Source organism: Salvelinus alpinus, chromosome 23 (genome assembly GCF_045679555.1).
Source record: "Salvelinus alpinus chromosome 23, SLU_Salpinus.1, whole genome shotgun sequence".
Classification (NCBI taxonomy): domain Eukaryota; kingdom Metazoa; phylum Chordata; class Actinopteri; order Salmoniformes; family Salmonidae; genus Salvelinus; species Salvelinus alpinus.
This window is the reverse complement of record NC_092108.1, coordinates 10,691,471-10,710,797: the sequence shown is the minus strand read 5'-3', so window position 1 is coordinate 10,710,797 and position 19,327 is coordinate 10,691,471. Positions and strand designations below refer to the sequence as shown.

The 19,327-nt window shown below is 42.3% G+C and overlaps 1 protein-coding gene across 1 annotated transcript; it reads left to right on the top strand.

Annotated features, from left to right (window-relative positions):
* The first annotated feature begins 57 nt into the window (after positions 1–57).
* Positions 58–11,864, top strand: LOC139550229 (SLAM family member 5-like). The gene is made up of 5 exons (XM_071360962.1): positions 58–278; positions 6,251–6,571; positions 6,727–7,005; positions 7,081–7,191; positions 8,392–11,864. The coding sequence occupies exons 1-4, from the start codon at positions 221–223 to the stop codon at positions 7,176–7,178; spliced, it is 756 nt and encodes a 251-aa protein (XP_071217063.1). The 5' UTR covers positions 58–220; the 3' UTR covers positions 7,179–7,191; positions 8,392–11,864.
* Positions 11,865–19,327: the final 7,463 nt, after the last annotated feature.

Here is a 19,327-nt window from a genome sequence, read left to right as displayed (position 1 = left end):
ATGGCAAATTATGCAAATGAGGCGATGACGTCATTTAGCGACTTTTAGAACAGCCAATAGCTACTTTCCTTACTGAGGAGTTGGCAACACTGTAGCCTATCACAGTGTCGCTGACGCTGACTAGTATAGTGGGTAATGTTTCTGAACTTTGTTGCCGGACTTCTGCTGAACTTCCTCGGTTTAACAAAACTACCTCTTAGTTTTAGTAATCTGTCAGAAAATGAGGACCTTTTTGCCTTTCCCCATCGCTATTCTACTAACTCTTCTCCAACAAGCAGGTAAAATCCTTATTTCAAGACATCTTTATTGTGATATTGATTATACAATGTGAAGAAGTCATATGATGAAGTACTGGAGATTTATGTCACTGTTGGGATGTTTTGAATTTTAAACCATTCAAGTAATTTATAAAGACTTTCATTTTAATTGAAAACCTTCAATTAACTTTAGGGCAACCGTTTTTGATGATACTGTAATTGTAAACATTTTGAAGCTATACTTGTTTGTTCACAAAGACTCAAATGATAACACAAATATAAATAATTGAGTAATGCAACAATTTTGCATTGTGATATTGTACTGTACACTACTGTGACAAAAAGTTATCCAAGTGTTAGTTAGGCTACAGGAAAGTCAGTGCCAGAAAACTGTGCCACAATGTCATTTGAATGATGGAAACTTCTCACTACCAGAAAGTCACACCACAAGCCAATATGCTCAAATAATGTATAGACATAAGTGAAAAAAGGGCCACACAAACTAGGTTTCCATCCAATACAGAGTTAAATTCAAATATTATAAAATCTGCAAAAAGAAAATATGTGCATTTTCAAATCAATTTGTCACATGCACCGAATACAACAGGTGTAGGTAGACCTTACAGTGAAATGCTTATTTACAAGCCCTTAACCAACAATGCAGTTACTAAATAAACAACATTTTTTTTTAAATCTAATCAATCAAAAAGTAACACAAGAAATGTACATAACAATAACGAGGCTCTATACAGGGGGTACCGGTAACGGGTCAATGTGCAGGGGTACAGATTAGTCAAAGTAATTTGTAAAGGGGAGGGGGGGGGGTCGATGTAAATAGTCTGGGTGGCCATTTGATTAGTTGTTAAGCAGTTTTATGGCTTGGGGAAGAAGCTGTTAAGGAGCCTTTTGGTCCTAGACTTGGCGCTCCCCTACCGCTTGCTGTGCGGTAGCAGCGAGAACAGTCTATGACTTGGGTGAATGGAGTCTTTGACAATTTTTTGGGCCTTCCTCTGAGTGGTGTGTTTAACAGTGGTGTGTTTTCCACTTGGGATCCTTAACGTTAATTAAAATCACAGTGCAGTTCTCATAAAACATATTACTGTAAAACTTAAATTAATAGCCCAGGCCTTTATTTGCTTAAATCACTGGACACAACAGGAGCTTATTAGAGACAAGCTTCTATTTGAGCCAGGCGTCTATTTCCTTAATGCACACAGCTTTTGCTAATTTGCATAGTTGTTTAATTCCAGCACTTTAATACATTTCTTAATTTCCTACACTGTGTTATCATTTACACACTGTCACGTTTCTTTTGTTTTAGTTTGTTCTGTTTAGAAAAAAACTACTTTCTTGACAGAATAATTATTCTCATCTTTCACTGTGCATTTGTCAGTTCTTACTTTCGCCACTAGGGGGCGATCGGGGGGTCTGTTCTTGGGGTCTGTCCTCTGGAAGTTGTTTACTGTTTTTGTGTTTGCCAGTTCGTAGTTGTCAGCTGTTAGCAGCCAATGACTAGCAAATTCTTACTACTGGCAATAATTTTTTGGTCATTACTGAATCAAACATTAAACCATGTAAGTAATTCATGGTAACCTCGTAAACAATTTATTTAGACCAGGTGTTTATTCGAAACAGGCGTTAAGGTGTTAAGAGTTAGAATAATAGAATACACAAGGTGCAATTTCTAAATTTGGTTGTGCATCAGCAGTCACACAATTAGCCCATGTCAGCATTAAATCAACATTTTTAGATTGGTAAATTAGTCTAGGGGCCAGCTATCTAAACTTGTAGTAAGCATGGTTGAATTACCGACCGGGTGGGGCCCATTGATCATCAGTTATCATATTAAAAACTGCAAACATTGCCTCCATTCTATGGCAAAATGTGTAGAATTGCAGGAAATCAGCTGTAAAACTGCACATTTTTCCCTCCGACCTAGGGCAAAATGAGTAGAATTGCATGAAATGAGTTATACAATTGCTAAATCTTGTCTCCACCCCATGGCAAAATGTGTAGAATTGCAGCAAACTTGCTTTAAAATGGCAACATTTTCTCTGCGCCCCATGGCAAAATTTGGAGAATTGCAGGAAATTAACTTTAAAACAAGTTTTGCAATGTGGTGGAGGGGGATGAAGATAACCAAAACATAGCTTCTGCCCCTTCTCTTTCACCCTGGCGCTGGCCTACCTGCTCTTTCTCTCTGCTAATGTAATAATGCAAGGTTGTGTTCAGTCTTTGGTCTGTTGCGTGTAGAATATCGTAGCCAATAGCTGCAGGAATTGGTGTGAGTGGGGGGGCGTCAGTTCAGCTAAACCTAGGGTATGGCAAAGTGGGGTGTGTAGAAATATATCCACAAGTTGAAGCTCATTTAGGGTTCTTCTACACAATTTAAAAACTTTAAAATACTATTTGGAGAACAGCAAAAACAAACATAAATGCCCCCAGACATGAATTATCACTGCAATATTAGGTTTATATTGGGTTTAAAGGTCTGTGGAATGGAGTACACAATATACTAATCAACCTCATCATACATTGGCTACATTGACTAATTTGGCCTACTTGTGGAACGGGACATACAGTGCAACATGATATAGATGGATAATGAACACTATCAAGGCCCACTTCAAATACCGACATCAATGTGAAAGTAACCAGAGCACGAAACAGCTGACTGGGAATGTAAACTATGCCAGATCAATCCTACACATGCATTGAAATAAAAGGCATACATCAAAAGGACTTACTTAGGCCTCTAATCGACCAAGGAATGAAGAAAATCATGAAATACAAAAGGAAAATCTACACATTAAGGCCGCACCCGTGATTCAGCACCGCTGAATGAACAGAGCCTCAGTACAGGTAGGCATAGTGGAGCTCTGTGGGGTGTGGCTGAATGAACAGCGTCTCCGTCTAGTAGCCATCAAGAATTAATTTGTTTGTTGGCAGTTAGAAGTGTTTTGGCCGACAGTTGATTAGCCTACAAATCTTATATACAAATCATAACTGTCAGGCAGATCTTTAAAAATGGTAGGATGAATTGTATGAACTCGTATGAAAAAGGTTGCCGACCCGCTGCTATAGGCTATATGAAGCCACCCTTGCGGAACGACCCATACAGTATGACTGTGTCATTGTCTAATGCTCTTCCCATCAAAATTGTTGCTCTGCATTCAGAGATGTTCCTTATAATGTGTACGCCCAGCTAATTTTTTTACATACATTTTTCCATTATTAAAGTGAGCAGAGTTGAGTCAGTACGTTGGCAGCAGCCACTCAATGTTAGTGATGGCTGTTTAACAGTCTGATGGCCTTGAGATAGAAGCTGTTTTTCAGTCTCTCGGTCCCTGCTTTGATGCACCTGTACTGACCTCGCCTTCTGGATGATAGCGGGGTGAACAGGCAGTGGCTCGGGTGGTTGTTGTCCTTGAGGATCTTTATGGCCTTCCTGTGACATCGGGTGGTGTAGGTGTCCTGGAGGGCAGGTAGTTTGCCCCTGGTGATGCGTTGTGCAGACCTCACTACCCTCTGGAGAGCCTTACGGTTGTGGGCGGAGCAGTTGCCGTACCAGGCGGTGATACAGCCCGACAGGATGCTCTCGATTGTGCATCTGTAGAAGTTTGTGAGTGCTTTTGGTGACAAGCCGCATTTCTTCAGCCTCCTGAGGTTGCAAACTTGATGATTGAGTTGGAGGCGTGCATGGCCACGCAGTCGTGGGTGAACAGGGAGTACAGGAGAGGGCTCAGAACGCACCCTTGTGGGGCCCCAGTGTTGAGGATCAGTGGGGTGGAGATGTTGTTTCCTACCCTCACCACCTGGGGGGCGGCCCGTCAGGAAGTCCAGTACCCAGTTGCACAGGGCGGGGTCGAGACCCAGGGTCTCGAGCTTGATGACGAGTTTGGAGGGTACTATGGTGTTAAATGCTGAGCTGTAGTCGATGAACAGCATTCTCACATAGGTATTCCATTTGTCCAGATGGGTTAGGGCAGTGTGCAGTGTGGTTGCGATTGCATCGTCAGTGGACCTATTGGGGCGGTAAGCAAATTGGAGTGGGTCTAGGGTGTCAGGTAGGCTGGAGGTGATATGGTCCTTGACTAGTCTCTCAAAGCACTTCATGATGACGGAAGTGAGTGCTACGGTGCGGTAGTCGTTTAGCTCAGTTACCTTAGCTTTCTTGGGAACAGGAACAATGGTGGCCCTCTTGAAGCATGTGATAACAGCAGACTGGGATAAGGATTGATTGAATATGTCCTTAAACACACCAGCCAGCTGGTCTGCGCATGCTCTGAGGACGCGGCTGGGGATGCCCTCTGGGCCTGCAGCCTTGCGAGGGTTAACACGTTTAAATGTTTTACTCACCTCGGCTGCAGTGAAGGAGAGCCCGCAGGTTTTGGTAGCGGGCCGTGTCAGTGGCACTGTATTGTCCTCAAAGCGAGCAAAGAAGTTGTTTAGTCTGTCTGGGAGCAAGACATCCTGGTCCGCGACGGGGCTGGTTTTCTCTTTGTAATCCGTGATTGACTGTAGACCCTGCCACATACCTCTTGTGTCCGAGCCGTTGAATTGCGACTCTACTTTGTCTCTATACTAACGCTTAGCTCGTTTGATTGCCTTGCGGAGGGAATAGCTACACTGTTTGTATTCGGTCATGTTCCCGGTCACCTTGCCCTGGTTAAAAGCAGTGGTTCGGGCCAGGTTGTCTCTGTCTGATAATTATTGTGTTGCCTCATGACATACATCCACACTATAGCTAAATAACTTACCAATATTTCATGACGTTTTGCCAGCAAGATTGATCTGTTAGTACATAACATTTTAATTCAGGAAGATGGACAAGCAAGTAGGCTACTTGTAGGGATTAGGGATGCAGGCAGAGGATGATGATGAAGTAGACCTACAGCAAGAAGTTCAAAGTTAAAGTTTTAAAACATTAAGTAATTGTTCATGAATTACATTATCTAAATTATAATTCTATCACTGCATGACAATGCACATTTGTTATAGGTCACTTTTGGAATGTATTGAATTTTAAACCATTCAAGTATTTTATAAAGATTATAATTGAAAGCCTTTAATTAACTTTAAGTGTGTCATTGTTGCAAAGTATTTATAAACTAAAAATCAGGTCTCTTAATCGTTTTGTTCTATTATCTATACAATATACCATAATTGATTTTGGCCCAATAGGCCTTGAATATTCCCAAGTTCAAGGAGCTTTCCATGTTGATATGGTTATTTTGCCTATTTAAGACTCCAGTCACCCCAGTCATAGACTGTTATCTCTGCTACCGCATGGCAAGCGGTACCGGAGCGCCAAGTCTAGGTCCAAAATACTTTTTAACAGCTTCTACCCCCAAGCCATAAGACTCCTGAACAGCTAATCAAATGGCTACCCAGACTATTTGCATTGCCCCCCTGCTTATTATCTATGCATAGTCACTTTAACTCTACCTACATGTACATATTACCTCGACTAACCGGTGCCCCCGCACATTGACTCTGTACCGGTACCCCCTGTATATAGCCTCGCTATTAGTATTTTACTACTGCGTTTTAATTATTTGTTACTTTTATTTATATACATATAATTTTATTTTTTACTTATCTATTTATTTTTAGGTAACACTTTTTTTTCTTAAGTGCATTGTTGGTTAAGAGCTTGTAAATAAGCATTTCACTGTAAGGTCTACTACACCTGTTGTATTCAGCGCATGTGACAAATACAATTTTATTTGATAATGCGCTTCCGCCGCCATTCTCAGAATAATTAATTTCACAGACACAAAATGGAACGAACAAATGATCTGTCGGAATTGATCAAATCTGGACATTACGATGTGTGTTGCTATTTGCAAAAAATATCAATTTGCACGTATTTCTTTTGGAGGTTACTTTGCTTATTTCATATATCATATGAAATCTATTTGTTAAATTGCTTGGTAGAGTTATTCTTCATCTTTTTTTTTTACATGAAGACTTTTGTCTGTTTATTTCAGTGTCCTGCTCTGAGACCCCTGTGTTTGTGGAGAAGGGACAGGATGTCCGTCTGGATGTCCCGGGATATATGACAGTTAAAGAGAATCTGAAAAGGTTGAATCGTTTTATGTGGATGTTTAACACATCAGACAATGTAGTAATATACGTCCATGAAATCGTGTCACAAGTTACCATTAAATACCAAGGCAGGGCTGAGTTTATTGAGGGAAACTTCTCTCTTCTGCTGAAGAACCTAAATGAAGGAGACAGTGGATGTTATACTGCAGTAGTGAGTGCGGACAGAAACAAAGAGGTTGCAAAGTACCAGATATCAGTTCAAGGTAGGTTTCTTCTTCTCTCTGTTTTTCTGTACAGTGACAGCTATTAGGATAATCTGTTTAATTCAGTCTGTGAAGTTAACCATGTTGGTCTACTTGTCGCTCTGGATAAGAGCGTCTGCTAAATGACTTAAATGTAATGTAAATGTTGTTTTTAGAGAGAGTTGAGCCACCAGTCCTGAGAGTGGACTCTGTCTCCTTCAATGCCATCTGTAACGTGACAGTGACCTGCAGAGGTCAGAGCACCTCTGTCACCTCCAGCTGTAACAGCAGCACCTGTTCTCAGGTGGGAGGAGAGAGTAGAGGGGCTGAGACCTCCACTGTCCCCCTGCTCTCTGTCTATGTGGCAGGGGGTTCCATCATCTGTAACCGCAGCAACCAAGTCAGCTGGGCCAACGACACCAAGGAGATCGAAACTATTTGTTTATCTATATCTGGTAAGACATGAACCCGTGCATGCACACACACACACACATAATATGCTTTGTTGACTTTGCGATTGTATTTCCAAGAGCGGGACGAAGCAGACCACAACTACGCTGTCACAGTCCGGATACAAAGTCCTGTCATCATCATCATCTTTGTTGTATGCGCCCTGATTCGTTGGTGAAAGCTAAATAAAGGTAAGCTCACTGTTCCTTCTGCAAGATCGCTCTTATTTCAGAAACATCGTTATATTAATAAAACTATTGTGAATCCTGTTGATAACCGTGAACGATTCTGACGATCTTAGTTTTAAATATTTGTTGTATTTCTGTGTGGTTGATTTATTTTATAAACACAGATTATGCTACAGTTGGGGTAAGATAGCCAGTGGTGTAAAGTACCTCAGTAAAAATACTTTAAAGTACTACTAAAGTAGATTTTTGGGGTATCTGTACTTTACTTCTTATAATTTTGTACCCTTTAACTTTTACTCCACTATGTTCCTAAATAAAATGATGTACATTCCTATATAAATATATATATATAATTTACTCCATACATTTTCCCTGACAACCAAAAGTACTCATTACATTTTGACGAGAAAATGGTCCAATTGACAGACTTACCAAGAGAACACTCCTAGTCATCTCTACTGCCTCTGATCTGGCGGACTCACTAAACACAAATGCTTTGTTTGTACATTTTGTCTGAGTGTTGGAGTGTGCCTCTGGCTATCCATGAATAAAGAACACAAAAATTGTACCATCTGGTTTGCTTAATATAAGGAATTTTTTAAGATGTTTACTTTTGATACTTAAGTATATTTTAGCAATTCCATTTACTTTTGATACTTAAGTTTATTTAAAACCATATACTTTCAGACTTTTACTCAAGTAGAAATGTATTGGGTGACTTTCACTTTTACTTGAGTCCTTTTCTATTAAGGTACACTATATATACAAAAGTATGTGGACAGCCCTTCAAATTAGTGGTTTCAGCTATTTCAGCCACACGCATTGCTAACAGGTGTATAAAATCAAGCATACAGCCATGCATTCTCCATAGACAAACATTGCCAGTAGAATGGCCTTACCGAAGAGCTCAGTGACTTTCAACGTGGCACCGTCATAGGATGCCACCATTCCTAGAGAAAAGCCTTCCCAGATATTTAAACTTCACTGTGTCATTGTTGATGACATACAGTAAAACAAAAATTGCAGCTAATGAAAAATGTATAAATTCTAAATTAATTAATGAATAATGCTATATTATAGAGCATTTAACTACTGAGAAATATTAAATGTATTGATTTAATGTCATTACAGACCTTGTTTTATACCTGGGTTACCATTCATAAATTCATAGCGAAGTTGTTACTGAATGTCTTTATTCTCCAGAATCCAAGTAACAGTCTCCAGGTCCAGCATCACAGGTCTCCAGGTCCAGCATCACCCACCATCTACAGTGAGATGGGACATCCCCACCCCCAGCCTGTGAACCAGCCCACCATGGAGGGAGACCACCACACCCAGCCTGGTAACCACCCAACCATGGTGGGAGACCACCGTCCCCAGCCTGGGAACCACCCCACAATAGTCGGGGACCACCACCCCCAGCCTGAGAACCACCCCACCATAGTCGGAGACCACCACCTGAGAACCACCCCACCATAGTCAGAGACCACCACCCCCAGCCTGAGAACCACCCCACCATAGTCGGAGACCACCACCCCCAGCCTGGTAACCACCCTACCATAGTGGGAGACCACCACCCCCAGCCTCCACCTGAGGACCTCCCCACCATGGTTGAAGACCAGCCTCCACCTGAGGACCTCCCCACCATGGTTGAAGACCAGCCTCCACCTGAGGACCTCCCCACCATGGTTGAAGACCAGTTTATATGCTGTGGTGGGGAAAAAGGAGTAGTAAACAATCATCTGAAATTTTAACATCGGGATTCTATATATATGCACCTTTTAACCTTTGTCCCCACATTCACGGAGACAACATTCAATTCGGCTCAATTGGAAATTAACTTTAAATGTGCATAGCTGACAGAGAGTGATCAGATTGAATGCTGGCCTAAGGCCTGGATTCAATCCGGAATGTAGAATATCCGTACTATTGTGTGATTGAAATTTAACGGTAATGTACCTGCGTTTGTAGCAAGGCCTGAATAGCCCAGGTGCGATATGGTTTGTCAAGAAAGCAGCATGACAAAAATATAATGCCAAGTTTTCGAACTACCGTTATATTCTTTGAGAAGATATATAAAGCAATCTGAGCATTTGAACAACACCATAAATACACCCTTTTCACACAAAAAACAAACAAATCACCACTGCTGCATATGCTGCCACAGTTTTGAACAGATTAGATTACACTAGTTAATACAAGTTACCAGCTCACAAACTAATGTTGAGTGCACCAGGGTCAGGGATAATGCTAACATCACGTATATGCAATAAGTGATTTAAAAAAAATCTAACTGGGGATAGCTAGCTAACAATGTCACAAAGCATGATGCGTTAGCCAGTTAAAGTTCATTCTGAAATAACTTCATATTTCTGAGTTAGTCAGATATGAGATTAGAAAGACTTGACATTGGCATGGGAGCTAGCTAGCAAGCTACCAGCTAGCTAGCTGCTTATCAAAGGTTGAGAACTGGTTAATTTGACCAACAATTACTGTAGCTGGCTAACTAATTAGATCAAGCTTTGTGATACACCCAGTTCAATGCTGTTTTAGTCCACACAACATGTCGCCCCGACACCTGCAGTAGAACTTGACAAACGCAGTGGAAAACATTAAAATTGGCATTTCTGTCATACCAAAAGGTCCTTTGACTCTTGTTGGATGTAGTTGTCTGGATTATCAGGTCCCAGGCTCCCATGACTGTTATGATTATTTATTTACAAGTTCATTACAATTTCCTTTTCGCTTTAGTGCTACCTGAGAGAGCAGATAAAGTCACGTGCAGAAATAACCCTTCTGGCATAAGGGTCCGTGCTATCCGGTATCCTTGGGATGTCTCTACACCATTATAGTTGAAATTTAAAATGGTTAAGATAAGGGTTAAGGGTTGAGTTAGTTTAGCTTTATAGTTATGTGAAAGTTAGTGTAGGGGTTATGGTTAGGTTTAGGGTAGGGATGTCCCAAGGATTCCGGATAGTACTGACCCTGGCACAAGAGATTCACTGGGAGGAGGAGACTTGGGCAGACCCAGAAGTTCTAAATGCACATTTGAGAACCCCAGTAAGATCCATTTACTTTGTGCTATTATAATTTATGCTATGAAATTCTGCGATTTCATTGGGTCAGTTCCCCCTCATAGCAAATAGCTGGCAACACAACCATGCAATATTCGCAGGCCTGTGTGCCCACAGAGACAGAGGCAGATGCTGCTGGCAGTCACTGGGGAGTAGAGTGGGAAGTAACGGACAGCTTGTTTTGAACAATATATTTTTGTAACAGGAAAATGTACACATTTACCACGCTTTCATGAGCATTTAAATCATAATCCATAAGTTCTATAATATACATTATATGAAAAAAATATTGATTTTTCACCAATAACATTACATTTGTCTTACCAATAACAAGAGGGACGGCACAACTAATGCCCTAATGGGCGAGCTGCAGACTGCATTCACGGTAAATGCTGCATATGTCGGCTCAATTCGAAATTGCCTTTACATTTCTATTGTGATATAACGCAGAAGTGACTCTTCTTATCAACTGTATGCAAGAATTTCCTCTGTTTTGTCTTAGGAATTCAAAATGTTCTGTGTTGACCTTGCCAACCCCCATTGTCTCACCTCCTATTGGTCAACAACTCAGAATTTGAATCCAAACAACTCAGATGCTTATAAAAGGGTCTTACATTCCTTGTTCTTTCTCTTGTGTTCCTGACTTACATTTACATTTAAGTCATTTAGCAGATGCTCTTATCCAGAGCGACTTACAAATTGGAAAGTTCATACATATTCATCCTGGTCCCCCCGTGGGGTATGAACCCACAACCCTGGCGTTGCAAGCGCTATGCTCTACCAACTGAGCCACACGGGACCGTGCGGGACCATGTGACTTGATGTGGTGAGAGACTTATCTCTGACCATGCTTACAATAATGCCTTATAATGCTTGTTAACACTTTGTACTGTATGTGAATCCATACATTTTGCATAGTAATTAAATACACTTGTATTTAGAATTCCATTCTCATAAATGTAACTGTACTATAGTCTCTTGCATATTGCTAATCATCTTTATGGAGTCAGATAAACAATGTAATAGGTGTCGTAACGTGACTATCATTAAATGTGAAGACTGTTATATTATCCAATCTCTGTGTAATTATTCCTTATGTTATTAAACTAATCATGTAAACTTTAATTAACTAGGAAGTCGGGGCACCACAGGAAAATTTTTAAAGAGTCTCTATGTCCTGAATTAACGCTTCAGATATTTTCAAATCTTATCGATTACTGTCTTCTATTAATGTATTTTTACCTCGTCAGTCTCATTCCTGAACGTCGTAAACCCTTGGATATCTGCACGAACCCTAGCATAAATCATGAATCAGCAATATACAAATTGGCTTAATTATTTATTTACTAACTAACTAACCAATCACAGAATTACATAAACATACACAGTAGGACATACATTGGTTACTAACATGACACAAAGAAAAGTCCCTAGTGGATGAAACCGATATGACGGCTTGGTAGACAAAGGAAAGGGGTGGGAACAGCTCAAGAGCGGGAAACTCAGAGTTGATAACTACACTCATATGAATGCTAATAATTTGAACATCAACAACCGCTACTTTGAAAATAAATTGCAATTTATATATTTACAATAATCATATTTACGAGTGTATGCCTTTGTTGTCTCTCTCTTTGGTCGCCGGTCCATCTGCTGGATAGATTGCCAACAGAAAGTCTCTGGTTTGTTCACCAGAGATCAAAATCTTTCGTAGTTGTAGCTTGTTATAATGGATACGTCAGAGTACCATTCGGAAATGTTATTGAGAATGGATCTTTCAGAGTACCATTGTTCTTAGATCAGATGTGTTTACCAGACTAAAGTACTTAAACAGCTGCAGCCTAAATAATTGGTCTTTAGTTTGTAGATTTATTTGCCATTTCAACGTAGGAACTCCCATCCCTGCGTTTTTGACGAATGTAAATTTTGTCCTTTATAAGCACTCGCCTTGGAGGGCGGTTTGGTCCCTTTTGTCCCAATGTCTGTGCTCATGTGGGCGTGGTTACTGACTGGGTAAAACTTTACATGAAAGACAATTCTCATTTAGGAGGCTACAATCACATTTCATCTTCTCACAAATAGTTGTATATTTAATCATATTATTTCCACAACATTTAGATGTAAATCTGACAAATACATTGTGAAAGCTACAATGTTTTCGTTATAACGTCTTTAATGATATCACCACACAGTAAATGTTGGACATGACTATTGTTTAAATACCCACGGACCATTCCAACAGGTTGGAATACAGAAATATTGTTACATTATTCAACCTTTTGAGGTTACCGTACTGTAAAGTCTTTCTCTGTGTTAACAAAGGGATTTTCAACTTTCATTTTGGCAGAGTAGGGAAAGGAGTTTCGGTATTTATGACCGTTATAAAACAGCCCACTTCCCGCTCTACGAGAGAGAGAGCGCGCTGTAAAGCGGACCCACTGTAACCTGATCCTTCAGATCTTCACAGGAGAGTCATGACATAGGCTAATTGCTTGTCTTATTACGAGTCATATGAGGTATATATAATATATGGACATAAAAATATTACTGCCCACTACAGGAAATGGTGACCCCAACGTGATCTATCATTAGGAACTTGTGGATTATATTGATAACTTTGGAGGGACAGTAAGTACAATATTTATGGATACTGTCACGTTCCTGACCTTATTTCCTTTGTTTAGTCTTTGTTTAGTTGGTCAGGACGTGAGCTGGGTGGGCATTCTATGTTTTGTATTTCTATGTTGGGTTTATTGTTTGGCCTAATATGGTTCTCAATCAGAGGCAGGTGTTTGTCATTGTCTCTGATTGGGAACCATATTAAGGTAGCCTGTTTTCACTGTTTGTTTGTGGTTGATTGTTCCTGTTCGTGTGTTCTGTGTTCCCATGTTCAGGACTGTAGCGTCTTCGGTTCCTTCTGTCAGTTTGTTGTTTTTGTTCGTCGTTTAAGTATTTCTATTAAATATGGATTATCATCACGCTGCATTTTGGTCCTCCTCTCTTTCACCCGAAGACGGCCGTTACAGAATCACCCACCAAAGGACCAAGCAGCGTGGTAACGGGCAGCAGCGACAGCAGCAGCAGCAGCCCATTACACAGGACTTTTGGACATGGGAGGAAATTCTGAACGGTAAGGGACCATGGGCTAAAACTGGAGAATATCGCCGCTCTCGTGAAGAGCTGGAGGCAGCTAAAGCCGAGAGGCGGTGGTATGAGGAGGCAGCACGGAAGCGAGGCTGGAAGCCTGAGAGTCAGCCCCAAAAATGTATTGGGGGGAGGCTAAAGGGGGGTGTGGCGAAGTCAGGTAGGAGACCTGCGCCAACTTCCCGGGCTTACCGTGGAGAGCGAGAGTACGGGCAGACACCGTGTTATGCGGAAGAGCGCACGGTGTCTCCTGTACGTGTGCATAGCCCGGTGCGGTACATCCCAGCTCCACGTATCGGCCGGGCTAGAGTGGGCATCGAGCCAGGTGCCATGAAGCCGGCTCAACGCATCTGGTCTCCAGTGCGTCTCCTCGGGCCGGTGTACATGGCACCAGCCTTACGCATGGTGTCCCCGGTTCGCCAGCACAGCCCAGTGCGGGTTATTCCATCTCCCCGCACTGGCCAGGCTACGGGGAGCATTCAACCAGGTAAGGTTGGGCAGGCTCAGTGCTCAAGAGCTCCAGTACGCCTTCACGGTCCGGTCTATCCGGTTCCACCTCCTCGCCCCAGCCCAGTACCACCAGTGCCAACACCACGCACTAGGCTTCCAGTGCGTCTCCAGAGCCCTGTTCCTCCTCCACGCACTCGATCTGTGGTGCGTGTCTCCAGCCCGGCACCACCAGTTCCGGCACCACGCACAAAGCCTCCTGTGCGTCTCCAGAGCCCTGTACGTCCTGTTGCTGCTCCCCGCACTAGCCTTGAGGTGCGTGTCCTTAGCCCGGTACCACCAGTTCCGGCACCACGCACCAGGCCTACTGTGCGCCTCAGCAGGCCAGAATCTGCTGTCTGCCCAGCGCCACCTGCGCTGCCCGTCTGCCCAGCGCCGTCTGAGCCGCCCATCTGTCCTGAGCCGTCAGAGCCGCCCGTCTGTCCTGAGCCGTCAGAGCCGCCCGTCTGTCCTGAGCCGTCAGAGCCGCCCGTCTGTCCTGGGCCGTCAGAGCCGCCCGTCTGTCCTGAGCCGTTTAAGTATTTCCCATTAAATATGGATTATCATCACGTTGCATTTTGGTCCTCCTCTCTTTCACCCGAAGACAGCCGTTACAGATACTTTGGACTAAATGGGAGTTTATTCCATTAGATTCCCTGATATATAATGAATATGTAGCTTACATGATGGAGAATATACAAGCAATTTATATTTCTGAGTTAGAATAGAATTGTATTAAAGGAGAATTTCCCCCTTGGGGAATCTGGGCTTGTTTTTATCGTGTCTGAGGCATTTTTAGGACAGTGAGATTTGTTTCACACATAATTTCCCAGGAAGAAGGCAGGACAGGGCTTCATTCGCTGAATGATACACCCTATGAGGGTTTCCAGTGTATTGATGGGGTGGGGGGGCAAGATCAAAAAATACATGTAGTCCTGCTTTGTGGCATTTCGCAAAGGCTCTATGTTACACTGATTGCACTATACATGTTTGTGGGTGTAGATATGATTGCCCTTGTTCGATAATGTAAGGATCAACGCTGGAGACGAGAAGCAAGTACAGGGAGTGAACATTTACTGGAAAACAGACATCAAAACAAGAACAGTGTCTGGACAGGGGGAACAAAACGACAATAATGCTGACACGGGGAACCAACTGAGGAACAGACCGATATAGAAGGGCAATCAACAAAGTAATGGAGTCCAGGTGAGTTCAATATTGCGAAGCTGCGCGTAATGATGGCGACAGGTGTGCGTAATGAAGGGTAGCCTGGCACCCTCGAGCGCCAGAGAGGGGGAGCGGAAGCAGGCGTGACAGAGCTATTGGACGTCTTTCAGTGATGTTCCTATCAGCAGATTCATTGCTAAATATACAAGCAGACAGATGTTTTTCAAGTCTCTGAAACACTACAACTTATGTTGGCCGATGTTTTGTGGTCTGGCCCCCATCCCTCCCCCAAGGCTGTATTTTTTTTAAAGGAGGGAGACACTAACAGCAGTCCTTTGGGCAAAACTGAAAGAAATGACCAGACGCAATGGCTTCAAGTGATTCCCCTCATCAACACGAATTTGACGATGGAACATCTATTAGCTAAAATGGTGACATTCAACCATGCAGGCTTCAACCGGAACATAGCGGTTCAAAACAAAGAGTTGGAATTAGCTAATGCTAGAAGCTTAGCTACAGCCGAGAAGACAGATGACAAATACACAGTGCCTAAGTAAGTTATTTGTCCTGCAAGCCACTGTAGTTAATCTACTGAACCCCATATTGTGTATAGCTGGCTAACATACTACTGTGCTACAGTGGGGGGAAATTGAATAATTGTTCTGTTTGCTAACTTAGCTAGCTATGTAGCGAGCTAACTAGCTAAGTTAGCTTGTGAAACAACTACCGGTAGACATATATATGGCTAAAAATAAAAAAGGTTTTACAATTGGTAATCTTTTGTATCTCGATTGTAAAACCTCTTCTCTTTTTAGTAGTAGATATGGCTAGCTACTAAACAGCAGCCACCTAATGCTAGGTTTACCAACAAACATTAGCACATGACTGAAGTTGGCTAGCTAGTTAGCTTGGCGCCTTCTAACTTATGCGCCATGCCTCACATTTGTAACTTGTTATCAAACATGTATAACATCTGCAACTGTAAATCATTTTACTAGCTAAACATGATAGTCAAATAAAAAACATGCGCTGGCGCACACAGAGAGAAAATTATTTTATGTGGAGGTGCTGACTAACGGCAAATAAACTATAAGCTATGAACATAAGGAGAGTTGCCCTGACCTGTTCACCGGACGTGCTACCTGTCCCAGACCTGCTGTTTTCAACTCTCTAGAGACAGCAGGAGCGGTAGAGATACTCTTAATGATCGGCTATGAAAAGCCAACTGACATTTACTCCTGAGGTGCTGACTTGCTGCACCCTCGACAACTACTGTGAGTATTATTATTATTTGACCATGCTGGTCATTTATGAACAATTGAACATCTTGGCCATGTTCTGTTATAATCTCTACCCGGCACAGCCAGAAGAGGACTGGCCACCCCTCATAGCCTGGTTCCTCTCTAGGTTTCTTCCTAGGTTTTGGCCTTTCTAGGGAGTTTTTCCTAGCCACCGTGCTTCTACACCTGCATTGCTTGCTGTTTGGGGTTTTAGGCTGGGTTTCTGTACAGCACTTTGAGATATCAGCTGATGTAAGAAGGGCTATATAAATACATTTGATTTGATTTGCACACTATATATAAACTCCCAGTAATTTATTGGGTAAATCACCAACATTTCAGGATCACTGTGCCTTCTACACCATGAAGAACGCACCCTGATGCCGAAACATTGGTGATTTACCCAATAAATTACTGGGAGTTATATATAGAGGTTACGACTCTGTTTATTATTTATTTGTATAGCTTACTAGCTAGATATGTCATACATAATCAGATAACATTGGTAATAGCCTAGATTTGTTGTTCCTACCAACCTAAGGATTAATTTCATACCCCCATGTAGCTATAGCTCGAACACGGACCAAATCAAAGCATCCCTTGTAAGATGTTTGCTGTTTGGTGAAAATGTTGTGTAAAATTAAAAAAAATACTCTCGGGGCTGGTGATCAATAACGATAGGTCACGGGCAGAAAAATAAGATCTGTGGAGTCCCGGACTTTGGTGTGTATCAACATATTCCGTGTTTATTTAGTTTATGCTTCACAACACTAACGGAATGTAGGTAGCAACCAACTCGAAATTAGGTAATTGGCTCGGCATGCCCTTATAAATTTGTGTGCCCATATATGGTTGTAAGTCACACCAATGATTTGAAGGCAACAATCAATAGCCAAGATACTCAGCTTCCCGCAGACACCCTTCTTTTGCAGATAGGGGCTACCGTTCTCATACCAAACTGAATTTAATAAAAAAAATATATATATAGGGACCCAAATATTACAGCCTCGAGTCTTCTTGGGTATGACGCTACAAGCTTGGCACACCTGTATTTGGGGAGTTTCTCCCATTCTTCTCTGCAGATACTCTCAAGATCTTTCAGATTGGATGGGGAGCGATGCTGCACAGCTATTTTCGGGTCTCTCCAGAGATGTTCGATTGGGTTCAAGTCCGGGCTCTGGCTGGGCCACTCAAAGACATTGAGAGACTTGTCCCGAAGCCGCTGCTGCGTTGTCTTGGCTGTGTGCTTAGGGTCGTTGTCCTGTTGGAAGGTGAACCTTCACCCCAGTCTGAGGTCCTGAGCGCTCTGGAGCAGGTTTTCAGCAAGGATCTTTCTGTACTTTGCTCTGTTTGTCTTTCCCTCGATCCTGACTAGTCTCCCAGTCCCTGCCGCTGAAAAGGTTTTGAAATGGTGCCAGGTTTACTCCAGACGTGACGCTTGGCATTCAGGCCAAAGAGTTCAATCTTGGTTTCATCAGACCAGAGAATCTTGTTTCTCATGGTCTGAGAGTCCTTTAGGTGCCTTTTGGAAAACTCCAAGCGGGCTGTCGTGTGCCTTTTACTGAGGAGTGGCTTCCGTCTGGCCCCTCTACCATAAAGGCCTGATTGATGGAGTGCTGCAGAGATGGTTGTCCTTCTGGAAGGTTCTCCCATCTCCACAGAAGACCTCTGGAGCTCTGTCAGAGTGACCATCGGGTTCTTGGTCACCTTTTTATTTTACCTTTATTTAACCAGGTAAGCTAGTTGAGAACAAGTTCCTACCTGACCATGCCCCCCCCCCCTCCTACCTGACCATGCTAAACAGCCTTCCAGGTTTTTTGTTTATATGTAATTATAATTTTCTGCAACTTCAATCAGATGAATTGGAAGCAGGGCTTCAGTAGCAGGAGGCAAGGCTTTCTCCTACAGACCTCCTCTTTGTGGAATGGTTTGCAGATGTGAGAGAATCAGACTCGGTCTCAACCTTCAAGTCTACTGAAGACTTCTCTCTTCTGTCAGTCCTATGATTGAGTGTAGGCTGGCCCATGGGTAGGAAGGTAAATGGAAAGGTACTAGCCCCCAAAACCCACGCCACTCATAAACCTTAGCTGTGTTCGAATACTCATACTAACCGCACTAACCGTGCTATTTGTGACGTAAATTGAGTATATAGTATGCATAAACACTGGCTCGCAAAAGTATTACCTCAGAATTGCTCTCCAAGGACGGTGTTTTTGACTGTGACAACTTGCTGACTACCTGCTGCTTCAGAGGACCGAAAAGACTGGAAAAAGCACACTTTCTTTACCATGTATTTGTCTTACGTACATATTGTTAAATAGGAATATGTAATTTAAGCTGTTTGTATTGATTGACGTTACTAGTTACTGTTCTTATATAACGTAAACTCACTCACTTTTGTACATCGCCTTGGTCCATACAATTGCCCTTATTTTAGCGCCCCAAAAACGTAATACTTGGACAGATCGAGTGCTTTTTTTCACTCAATCTGTCCAACTTATCACCTTATCGGCTCTAAAATGTAAATAAAACACTATAAAGAGTTTATATAATGTGTCATTACAAACCTATTTGAAGGTTTGTGTCGAATTTGAATCGGGTTTTTAGGGCGGTGCTAAAGTGATCTTAGAAGTAAACAGCGGCTTTGAGAATGATGATCGCATGCAATGATGACGCAAAAAATGACTAGGTATCCCCCCTTACCCCCGTCACTGTCCATTTCTTGTTTTTAAACGATGAGAGAAGTGCTACACCTGGTGGAGAGAGATTGTAAGACAGAAATAGTTGCTTTATGCGTGCTGTACGTTACGACACGTCACGATGTAACGGAGGGTCAGTTTTTTCAACTTTTCTCCAATACTATGTCTTGTTTTGCACGCTTTGTACAAAATAATAAAATGCAGTACTACAGGATATTTCTTAACGTAGCTCTTTATTAGCTAGCTATAACTGGCATGTTCACGTATCGCCAACCAGGATCAAACTGAC